The 12,246-nt window shown below is 39.1% G+C and overlaps 1 protein-coding gene across 1 annotated transcript in view; it reads right to left on the reverse strand.

Moving 5' to 3' along the window:
• Positions 1 to 12,246, reverse strand: part of EPHA6 (EPH receptor A6) — a 786,690-nt gene that overhangs the window by 262,770 nt on the left and 511,674 nt on the right. Inside the window, exon 7 of the mRNA XM_061628042.1 lies at positions 5,593 to 5,755. Within this exon, the coding sequence (XP_061484026.1) occupies positions 5,593 to 5,755 (163 nt within the window). The remainder of the gene's footprint in view (positions 1 to 5,592; positions 5,756 to 12,246) is intronic.

The raw sequence follows: 12,246 nt of genomic DNA on the forward strand, positions 1-12,246 counted from the left end.
AGCCTTGGTCGTCCTATATGATGACCTCTGTCGGGAGAGACACAGGGGGAGTGTGACTCGGTTGATTCTCCTTGATCTCTCAGTGGCTTTCGATACCATCGACCATGGTATCCTTCTGGGGAGACTGGCTGAGTTGGGAGTGGGAGGTACTGCATGGCGGTGGTTCTGCTCCTACTTCGCAGGTCACCTCCAGAAGGTGGTGCTTGGAGAACATTGCTCGGCACCCTGGACTCTCCAGTATGGGGTGCTGCAGGGGTCAGTTCTGTCCCCCATGCTGTTCAACATCTACATGAAACCGCTGGGTGTGGCCATCCGGATCTTTGGAGTGTGTTGCCATCAGTATGCTGATGACATGCAGCTCTATTTCTCCTTTTCATCTTCTTCAGGTGAGGCTGTCAATGTGCGACAATGGACTGGCTGAGCTCTAGTACATAAACTGAGGCTCAATCCAGACAAGACTGAGATGCTGCTAGTGGGTGGTTCTTCTGACCAGATGGTGGATGTTCAACCTGTCCTGGATGGGGTTGCACTTCCCCTGAAGGAGCAAGTTCATAGCTTGGGGGTTCTCCTAGAACCATCTCTGTCATTTGAGGCTCAGGTAGCCTCGGTGGCATGGAGTGCCTTCTACCAACTTCAGTTGGTGGCCCAGGTACGCCCCTATCAGGACAGGGATAACCTGACTTCAGTTGTCCATGCTCTGGTAACCTCCAAGTTAGATTACTGCAATGTGGGGCTGCCTTTGAAGATGGTTCAGAAACTTCAGCTTGTGCAAAATGCAGCGGCCAGATTGGTAACAGGGACCAGACAGTTCAAACATATAAAACCGATTCTGGCCCGCTTGCATTGGCTGCCTGTATGTTTCCGAGCTTGATTCAAGGTGCTGGTTTTAACCTATAAAGCTTTACACGGCTTAGGACCACAATATCTGATGGAACGCCTCTCCCGACATGAACCCACGCGTACACTATGCTCAACATCAGAGGCCCTCCTCCGGGTGCCTACTCCAAGGGAAGCTGGGAGTCTGACAACAAGGGAAAGGGCCTTCTCAGTGGTGACCCCCAAATTATGGAATGATCTTCCTGATGTGGTGCACCTAGCACCAACACTATTATCTTTTTGGCGCCCGATCAAGACTTTCCTCTTCTCTCAGGGATTTCAGCATGTGTTTTTAAATTGCTGTTAAAAAAATATGTTTTTAAATTTGTATATTTGTTTTTAATGTTTTTAATTGTTGTAAACCGCCCAGAGAGCTTCGGCTATGGGGCGGTATACAAATGTAATAAATAAATAAACCACAACCTTTTCTATAGCATATTATATTGTACTTTATGTTCCTTACTGACTTATACAGATTAACTGATTGCTGTGGTATCTATATTTTATTAATATGTTATGGTTTTTACTACATTGTATGTGCTGCCCTTGGAAAGTTTTTGATATTTGTTCTTTCCAAAGTGGGATAATTAGTATTTTAACATTATAATAACATTTTATGATATTTTATTTTTACTGTTATCATAACATCTTAAAAATCATATGATTTTTAAAATGTTATGATAATAGTAAAAATAAAATAACTAATAACTTAAAAGAAATTTTTATTTATAATGTGAATAGTCATACCTCTCTCATTCTGCAGAAATATTATGAACTATTGATTCTACTGGGAATGTGGAAGAAAAACAGATCTATTTACCAGAGATGGCAATTACTTACAATTCAATCCTATGCAAGTGTATTTTGAAGTAAGCCCCACTGAGGTCAAGCCTTTGGCTGCAATTGTATGCATACTTACCTAGGAATAAATCCTGTTGAACATAATGAAACTTACTGAGTAATTGTGCCTAGGATTGCTTAATATGATCTGTTTCCACCAAGCCAATTCACTATCAGAGATGATCATACATGCTCAGAACAAATTATTTGAGCCCAGTGTTGCTAGAGTGAGTCACAATTGCACGCTAATGATGATATGAAAACCTTTCCAAATATTCAAATTTTACAGTAATAACCAGTCTCTGCAAGTTCATGACTTTTATAGCAGGAACTATCTTCAATCATCACATTGGGCGATTTGTCTGGGGCAATACAGGCCAATGCATAGATGCAAGATTGTGATCTACAGACCTTTAAGTGAGATGCTTATCATTGCATATTACAAGTGATATGTTTGATCCGATACTGAGAGTTGTCATTTTTTACCTGAGATACTTGTTCTATAAAGGTATCTCCTCCCCCAGTGTAGAAACCTTCATAAATGCTGCCACATCTTTATATATGCTTTATATATGCATATTTATACCTGACGGAAGCCCATCGACAGTTATAGTGAAATACAGATACATGCATTTGTCTCAAAGGGCACATGTGGTGTGAAGGCAATTTTCCTGCACAGAAATCAGATTAACAAATGCTGGAGATACAAGGTGATCTCATGAATAGCAACTTCTGAGATTCCTAGAGGACCTCCAATTGTCAGTGCTGGAGAGAGAACTTTGGACTAGATGGGTCCTGGTCTAATGAAACGAGCCAATTTCTGCATTCTTGTAGCAATTCTAAATATTCCCTCTGTTTCAGTTTGCAACTCAATATGAATGAAACTCAGAATGTCTTACACAACCAGCCATCAGTGCAAGGAACCCAGTGCAATAACTATCAGCATCATAAATGTTTTCAAAGCCTAAATTTTAAACACACTTTTATTTTTAGCTGTTCTATTCTATGATTCTACTAACACTGCTTAATGAATATAATGAAAGGAAAGCTAAAACTTTCCATTGTCACTTCAGGCCAAAACTCTACATTCAATTACATGCCTTGATTGTGTTTATGGTTTGCGTAAATGCATCATCAGTTATTTGTTCATTATAAAAAGTCACATATACCTCATATACCCTTTAATTGGACAGTAATGTTTTGCTAGCTTTCCTTTTTGGGTCTATAATTCTCCTATTATAATTCCTCTATAGTTAGTTATAATTAGTTTTAAGCAAATTTTTCAATTGCACAGGTTTTCTGTGTAGGTCTGCAGTTTGGATAGCTTGTCATCATATGCATTTCTCTTACAATTCTTAAGGAAATAAACAAGCATAAAACTGTATTTCTTAGAAGGCATTTAGGCTGTTTTCCCTCATAGCATAATAATATCACTATAATTTCACTTACAGCAGAATAATATCACTATCCACCTGAAGTTAATCTTTAAAAAAAACTTCATTTTGAAGGCAGGACCATTAACAGTGCATCAAACCAATTATCAACCCAATAAACTTAGAAATAAGTTCCACTGATTAGTGTGTGTAGCGGTTAAGGTGTTGGACTATGGCCAGGGAGACCAGGGTTCGAATCCCCACATTGCCATGAAGCTCACTGGGTGACCTTGGGCCAATCACTGCTTCTCAGCCTCATGAAACCCTATTCATAGTGTCGCCATAAGTCGGAATCGACTTGAAGGCAGTACTATATGGTTTATTTCCATATATTGCAAACTAAATTGTTTGAAATCCCAATGAATTTATTGTGGATGGGTTTCTATTGTGGATGGGTGATGCATTAAAGAGGGAAAATTATATGAGGTTCTATATGTGTATTAGCTGTCTACAAACACAGCCTTGCATTTATCATATGGTGATGCACAGTCTGGATTTTCTTGTGGTCAGTCATCATGGTAACTATTGTATGCAGCTGCTGTCATGTACTGAGTAGTTCGCCACATGTGATGCCCTCATTGTGTGTGGAATTTTCATGCGAATTACAGATGTTCTTGGTGGCAAATGAAGCTGTCATGGAAACTGACTGCATGATGGAGATTCTCTCTACACATACCCGCTGAGTAGTGTAGCCACGAAGTATAGGATGCTTAAGGTAGCTCACATGTTATAGTCATAGGTTGTGACCTAGTCCTTACATTACTTCTGTTCTCAGATCTGTTTCTCACAAGTTTATATATGAAGCATACTTTGACTTGATTCTTCTTACAGGGACCAGTGAGGATCTTTTAGGTAAAGGCAGTCTGCCTTAGGATGTAGAATTGATCTAAATAACTGGTTCGCTCCTTTCATACTGTATGTTGTGTATACAGTTCCATGAAGCAGACATAATGGTTTCCATTACAGAACGCTAAGAGGTTCTAGGCCGTTTTAAGGACTTGCAGGAATGGTGTGCAATCCTCACAGCACAGACTTGTGTGCACCAGTCTAACGACTGTCCATCCCAGATATACAGTGTTCTTATAGTAAAAATGCTGCTTGTGGATAGAATCAGTTTCCCACTAGGGATTCTGGCATTGGTAGTTCCAATTCCATTTCCCAACAGGAAAGAACAATCTGCTGGGGCCTGAGAGTGCCTTCCACCCCTGTCTTCCCATGTTTTCCCAAGGTAAGTTGCTGGGTCTATAGGGCAGGAGAAAGGAGAAGTGGTGGCTGTGATGCCCCTGTAAATGTTGTACAGTAATTATGGTAAGTGTCAGTTCTGTAGGGTAAACGTGGTAAGCAGAGAGAGTGAGAGGGGGGAGTACATGGGTTGGAAAGTTGAGAAATGCTGAGTTGTAATTGGCTGAGCGTCTGGGTGAATGAAGGTATAAATGAGAGAATGACAGTTGGAGAGGGTGGGTTTTGTTGGTTGTTGCTTCTGGGTTTTGGAGGGGTGGATTTGTGTTTAGGCTGGTAGTGAGGCAGGTTTTAGGACTAAGAGATATAAAGAAAAAACTGTTATATATAACCATGCATGTTGAACGAACTTAAAGTAATCTTGTTTATTCCTTGTGTTAATAAATAAATAGTTTTGGTTTAACAACACGCCTGATCCTTGGCTGGGATATTACAGACCAGAAGGGTTGGCAGAGCAAATACCAAAGCTGGGAACAGTATCAATGGTGGCAACGATGAAGGGTAAGTGTAACAGCACCAGGTATCCAAAGCAACCCAGGGCTGTAATCTTTAAAGGCAGAAAGATACAGGGGGGTTGTGGCCTGTAAGTGCACCCAGACACTATGTAGCAATCTGTAGAGGAGACTAAGGCGCAGTCTCAGGTCAGTATTGCATTACAGAGTGTCAGGTGGTGGTGCCTAGTAGTGAGATCATGAGAGACCTGTGCTGGGGTCAGTGGGAGAGATCCATTACAAGACCAGACCACAGGTGGGGGTCTGACAGTGGCAGCAAAATGCCCTCTGAGTTTTTCAGAAGAGTTCAAATCAAAGTCTCGCAAAAACCTTGAACTTTTGCAAGCATTTGTTTTCAACATTTGCAATGGCTCAGTCTATTTCAGGGCAAGCAACAGGATGCTTATATATCTCTATTCAAGAGTGTAAAAGCTTAGACTCTCTTGGAGAATACTTTGCCATAACTGGTGAATTCCTAAAACTTAGGAACTTCAAAAATAAAAGCTGAAGAAAAAACTAAGAAGGAGCTGGAGAGTATTATGAAGTCATTTTTAAAAAAAGAAAACGCACATTTATAGTGCTTTATATATATTTAAAAGACCCAATGTGTCTGTGATGGAATTTAGACCTAATACTCCCAATGCCTAGCTATGTGATGCTTTTGTCACTTCTGTCGTACATGCCACCATTCTGTGTCTTTGATCAAGACTTACTTTCATCTCCAGTTTCAAATTCAAACTTCTGGCTATAGCCGCTGTATCCTGTTGCCGTCCTGACTCTGATATGAAATATGTACTTGGTGGCTGGTTTGAGACCTGTGACGATAACACTTGGAGCCTTTGACCTTGTGGAGGAATAGCTGAGCTGCTCATGCTCCTGAGGGACAAAAGAGGGGAAAAATGATGTCAGGTTGAGTCGTGAAAGCTGCGTAATAACTGTCTTAAAAACTAAATTCTTATGAATGTAAAAGTGTGTTCATAAAGGGGTGACAGCTGTTCCATGATGTATGGCACAACCTACACTTAGAAACATCTTAAGAAATGTTGTGTTATCTTTCATATGGTGAGAACTGTGTCCTTGTGAATTGTGTTAGTAATTACACTGGAGACAAAATAATATGAAATTAGTACAAAACTACATACAAAGCAAATGGCAGCAAAAATGGCAATTATATAATTTGAATAATGGACAAATTAGGATTTCAATAAGGACTAAGAAAGCATAACATATAGATGTGGGCGTATTCAAATGCCTGCTACTCACTTCTACCCGCAGGTAGTGCCAAAATGCCGGCGCTATCCGTGGGTAGACCTGTGGGTAAAAGAAAATGAAAATTAACTCTTCACTTTTATATTTGCAAACCTGAAACAGGCTCCTGCTGTTTGATTAGTTTGGAAATTAGTTCTTAATATCCTTTTATTTAATGCAGTTGCACAAATTACCTCAAACTAATGAAGCTGGGAGAAAAAAAGCTGTTAACCTGCATTTGGCAAACTATTTAGGAAGTGTTTAGGTTACTTCACACATAGTGCTTTCTTTTTCCAGGCATAAAATGGAAAAACAAACTCACACATATATTTCTGCAGACCATAACTTCTAAAGTTCTTGCATGAGTATGTCTTGCAATATATCTATATCTGAGAAACGCACTGTACATGTGGTAAAATGAGTGTGAGCATGATCTTGACATGTTATGGTATACATGTGCTTTGATCTTCACCTGTACAGGGAAATTTCAAGTGTTAAGTGACCCTAAGAGCAACGTCATATCCTCCACTGCGAGCAAAGTCAGTAGGAATGGCAGCTCAGCACCTCCTCTTAGGATGATGCCTTGTGTGTGTGTGTGTGTGCGTGCACATGTATCTGTCTATCTAATCTGTGTGTGCATAAAACCACTCTTTTCTACCCAGAGGCCATAATGCAGCAACATTGAAACTGATAGGCTTAAGTGCACCTAACTCTGCTGTTATTGTGGCCAGAGTGTCTTCTGAGCTTAATATTAAATAACTGCCTTTATAAGGTTCTGAGGGATTCCATTCACATGCTTAATAACAAACAAGAAGCATTTTTCTAGTTTACTAGGGATCTGCCATCTTTCTTCCTTTGTTATTTATATTTTAAAGTTGTCAACAGATGTTCAGCAACTTTTGCATGAACTACTAAAAAGAGAAACATTTGTGTCATGTTCCTGGTACACCCCCTCTCCAAAATTCTCTTAATTTATTAATTAAAATAAAATTAGCAACGAAAGGTGTGTGTACATATACACACACAGATTATATATAAATGTGGTGTGTGTGTGTGTGTACACACACACACACACTATCTATATCTATATGCACACAGTTGCAGACACTATATATCTCAAACTAAAAATAAAAACATTCCATTTATATTCCCGTTTCTCATGGTTATCCTTCTCAGCTGGCACATAGTTCTAAGAGACATCCCATACTTGTGGGAATTTATCCTCATTGTCCTGCTTCCTCCATAACGCTGTTTATATCATATGTTGCTTGGACCAACAGGTCCTGGGCATACTTGGGGGACTACTTTGATTTTCCATGTCAAAGGGACAGGCATTTAGCTACTAGGATGGCTTTATGAAACCACATTATATGCTGTCGATCAATTCCTGACCATCCAGTGCCAGCTCTAATCTTCCATATTTTTCTAGCTTGCCTTTAGGCTTCCTTCAATATGATAACAGAATCTCTCGTCCATAATTCAAGTTAGAACAAAATTGTCCACAAATATCCACGTAACATACATGAAACTGGCACCCACAGGGCACCAGATGAATCTCCAATATGATAAAATAATGTTCAGAAATGTGGTGTATTAAGTTTCCGGAAGGCATTTTCTGCCTGATAACATGGAAAAAATAAGATTCACTGAAGACACATTAGAGCGGGGAAAAGAAGAACAAAGGAATGTTATATTAGCAGGGCAGCAGCTTTTGGACAGTACATCTTTACCACAGAGCAGTGCCTTATATATAGAATTGGCCTAACTCTCTCTTTACATAATGTAATGCCACTGAAGTGAAGTGATGTATGGTACAGCAAAGTTTGTAACACTGCTCAGGAGTTATAGTCCATGACCACTATCTCAACAGCATAAAATAAACATAATAATTGCAGCACGATTAATTTGTGGTGTTCAGAGAAAAAGAAGCACTAGAGAAAACAAACAAATGATATGTGATGCCCATAATTTAAAATATGAAAAACTGTACTATAGGGTATCTTTAGGTTGTTATTTATTTTTAATGAGGTCTCCAGCATATTATTACATTTTGAAATAGCAATCAACATGTAAACTGAACGGAGAAAATATAAAATACGTACATATAAACAGAATATACCAAGGATACAAACAGCAAACAAAATATTATAAAATGATATTCCCTAAAAACTAATTAAATTTTGCTTGCTCCACAAGTGTTAAGATTATGGTGTAACTAAAAAGGCAAATTACATTCTGTTTAAATTCACATGTGTTTACAATGGGGAGATGCGATGGCTCAAATTCTACTCTCCCTCGCACCTGCCAAAATGCAAAAAGAAATGTCTATGTACACCTTAAAATGTGAGGAGAGGGTGAGAATGAAATCATCCACTTAGGTCCTAGGAAGCTTCACCCACTAGGCACACAGCAGCCTGAGGCACTGAACTTCAAAAATGATGGAAAGTATGCAATGAATTTGTTCTGTAAGCGCAAGGATTACTGCTTGCACAATGGAACTTCCACCCTCTCCTCTCCCTGCACACTTCCTGAGCCCTCCCCAAATCTGCTCCCTCCGGAGGGTTGGGGTAACCCCCAGAGCAGATTTAGGTGACATGCAGGGGGAGGAGGAGGGAAGTTCTGTTGCACTAGTGCTAATCCCTGCACTGACAGAAAGAGTTAGTTGGATGCTGCCGAAAGTAACAAAAAAGTTGCTGGCTTTTAAGCATGAAGGGTGTTTCCAGAGATAGCTGATTATTGTGGGATCTATGCTCCTCAAGCATGCAAGTTTTTAGCAGCATTTACATGATGTCATTGTCATCAAAAGGCCTGCCTGTATTTTTTTCCCTCATTTAATTCATATTTTCCCTTTCTGTGAAATCTGTTGCCGATGACCCTTTGCCCCCACATCCACAAAGACTTGTGAGACAAAGCATTAGAATAAGGTTATAGTTATTAAAATATATGGAAAAACTGCAGACCAATTAACCAAATTAACCAAATTCAGAAGGCATGGGCAGGTGAGAAAGTTAATTAATGCTGGTAGGGAAGTAGCCTCCAGATCCTTAGGCGTGTGCTAGAGACACAGGCTATGGCTCCCCAGCAAAGGATGGGGAAGAAAGCGCTCCATCCTTGCCAGGCAAACATTAGGAATGAACCCAACTTGTGCAGCCAAGCCCCACTAAACCCACATTTACCCAAATTGTGTGTGTCATGTCTATGGGCACCCTCTCAGGTTTCCCCAGGTATAAAGCACTGGCAGATCCCTAAAGGGTGCCCTCAACCCAATAATACCTCAGGATATCTACTGATTTTTCCCCACCTTCCTCACCTGCCTAAACTCCATGCCCATGCTGGGCAACCAACCACACCACTCCTGGAGCCAACTGAACTCATCCCAGCAGTGTGAAGTTGGTGAAAAAGGAAGGATCCTAATCAAGGAACCCCACCCCAAAAATCCTACTTAGTTCCTTCACAGGTGACTGGCAAAGCCCACACTGCATATAGGGAGGGTGGGAGGGCACAACAAAACAAGGAGGAAGAATGGTTGGGGGTGGAGCAAGCTTATAAAGCAAGCTCCTGCTTCCATCCTCATTGGCCAGGTCATCCCCATGTGATCACCCACAGCCACCCTTCCCTGCAGGAGTCTAGTTCCTAAGTCATCTCTTGTATAGAAGGAGGGGGTGAAGGCAAACCCACTCTCACTTTTTGGTACTTTTGCAAACTATGGGATTCTCCTGAGCTTTCTGGATGAAATGAGAGTGATGCCATTTTGGCTTAATAAGGATCCACAGTCACAGAAGTTCACTATTAATATATACGATAGATTGCTTAAAAATGAAAACCATAATCAGTACCATTATCCAATGTCCCAGTGAATGTGTGAATGCTCACATTATGTGATGAGTTGCAATGTGGTCTTTCCACAAGGAATTATTTAACCTAATATTTAACAATAGCAATGGACATTAACAATAACTAATCACTATATGCTTCTGACTGAACATTACCTTTTATAGGCAAGACATCTGTTCTAAGTAACAAGTATGGCTATCATAGGCCAAATACCTGGATTAAAATTAAAATTGCTTGCTATAGTTTTCCATAGAAAATATTATCAGTACATATTGGGATAATCAATCATGTATTTATCACATTTTTCTTTTCTATTCTCACATTGCTCTCTAATCTAGGAAGCAAGTTTTGTTTCATGAAATAACGATGAGATATTGAATATGCATTTTGGCCTTTAACGTTTTAAATCTGATTTCCATCTAGTCCCTCAGCAAAATTGCCAACAAGAGCAGGAAGGAAATACAAATAAATAATTGAGTTTGATCAGTTCTGGTGAAATATCACTTTAATTGGCTTATGTTTCCAGGAAGAAAAAAGAAAGAAGAAACCAACATGAGGTGAGTGGAAATGGGGAACAGACAAATGGAGTAAACTGGAGACTGTGCTCACTCCTAGCAGAATGGTTGATATTTGATAACCATGATAAAAAAATAAATTTATCTATCATTTCTAAATGGGCATGGAAACAATGACAGATGCTAAAGATAAAGTAGATATAAAGTTACAAGGTTCAATAACACTGAAAGGTTAGCCTCATGCCTTATATCAGACTGCAATCAGGGATAGTCAGGGTGGAAAGTATATGCTAGAAAATACTGAAATGGCTCAAATATTGATTGCTACATTTTCCAGCTGCCATTTAATGCTCCAGTAATGCCTGTTTTCCTACATGAAAGCTTCAGAATCAATATATCAAATACTATCTTGTGTATGTTTATGAAATTGGCCCAAAATAATACAAGTGATGCTGTTAATCCCAATTCCCAATGTGGCAGAGTACTGACATGAACAAAAGGAGATAAAGCAATGCTGAAGATAATGACAATCTCATTCAACACCATGCTGCAACTACCACAACTATTGACTACACCTTCATTCTCAGTGTAATCTCTGGGATCTTATAAATTTTTGTGTATGGGACTGAATTATGCTCAGGTTGGGCAGCTACTATGATTTTATCTTTGTCATAAAGTGTGATCTTTGCAGCATTGGATATGTACAGTAATAGTGCCAACTGCATACACAATTGTTATTTTTTGTTTTGCATATGTATTTATAAACTTCTATGATAAAAACTGCCCAATGAATTAAACAGTTACATTTAAATATATATGCGTATTACTGAAATTCCAACAGAGGTGGCCTTTTTAGATGATGACATACAAAAATGTATGCAGGATGACATACAAAAGCTACTCCTCAAAAGAAGGAAAGGTTCTCTTTTAATATTTGTTTCTATTCTGCAGTTATCTACCAGACGCCAACTATACTGTATCTTTAGTTCTTAGCTTCAGCAGTTAAAATTATCCCATACCAATTAGCATCTACAACTTTAATTGATTAGTCTATCAGTTAAGGATTGTCACCTCTGCAAAAATAATATAAAATACAACATAAATTAAAAACATAAAAAATGGAGAATTAAAACAGCAGCAAAATAAACATGCAATAAAAGCAACACTATTTTACAAAAGTTCATTTATTTAAAAACCCATTACTCTTAAAAAAACAACAAATGAAAGAGATATCTATCGATGTAATTTTCTTGGGGAACTCATTCTTTATCACAATGGAAAAAGCCTGCCTCCATCTTACATTTGATCTCTTTAGATTTATCTGAACAACTCTATTTTTCTTCTTGAATTATTCAACTGCAAACCAGTTATGTGTTTACTGAATGCAAAGCTATCCAAACTCAACGTACTTGGTCACTGGGCAGTTATAATGGTGTGCACGTACTATTCTTGACCCCAAATGTAGCAACCTCAAACATTACATAGAACTATATGGCTAAGAGGGAACATGAGTGACCTGGCTGTTTCTGTGTTTCCTGCATGACATCTGAAATCAGAACTTGTATATCTCTCCCACAGATTGATGTGTCAGTGTTATAAGCATGTGGATGTCATACGTTTCACCATGGGCTATCTGCTGATCTTAACACCCAAGAAGGTCTGTAGGGAAGGAAGTAGTATCTCAGATATTTGAGACCTGAGTCGTTTAGGGCTTTATACACAAGCATAAGCATCTTAAATAGGGCCTGGAAACGAACTGGCAACTTTTGC

This window comes from Rhineura floridana, chromosome 5, assembly GCF_030035675.1.
Source record: "Rhineura floridana isolate rRhiFlo1 chromosome 5, rRhiFlo1.hap2, whole genome shotgun sequence".
Classification (NCBI taxonomy): Eukaryota; Metazoa; Chordata; class Lepidosauria; order Squamata; family Rhineuridae; genus Rhineura; species Rhineura floridana.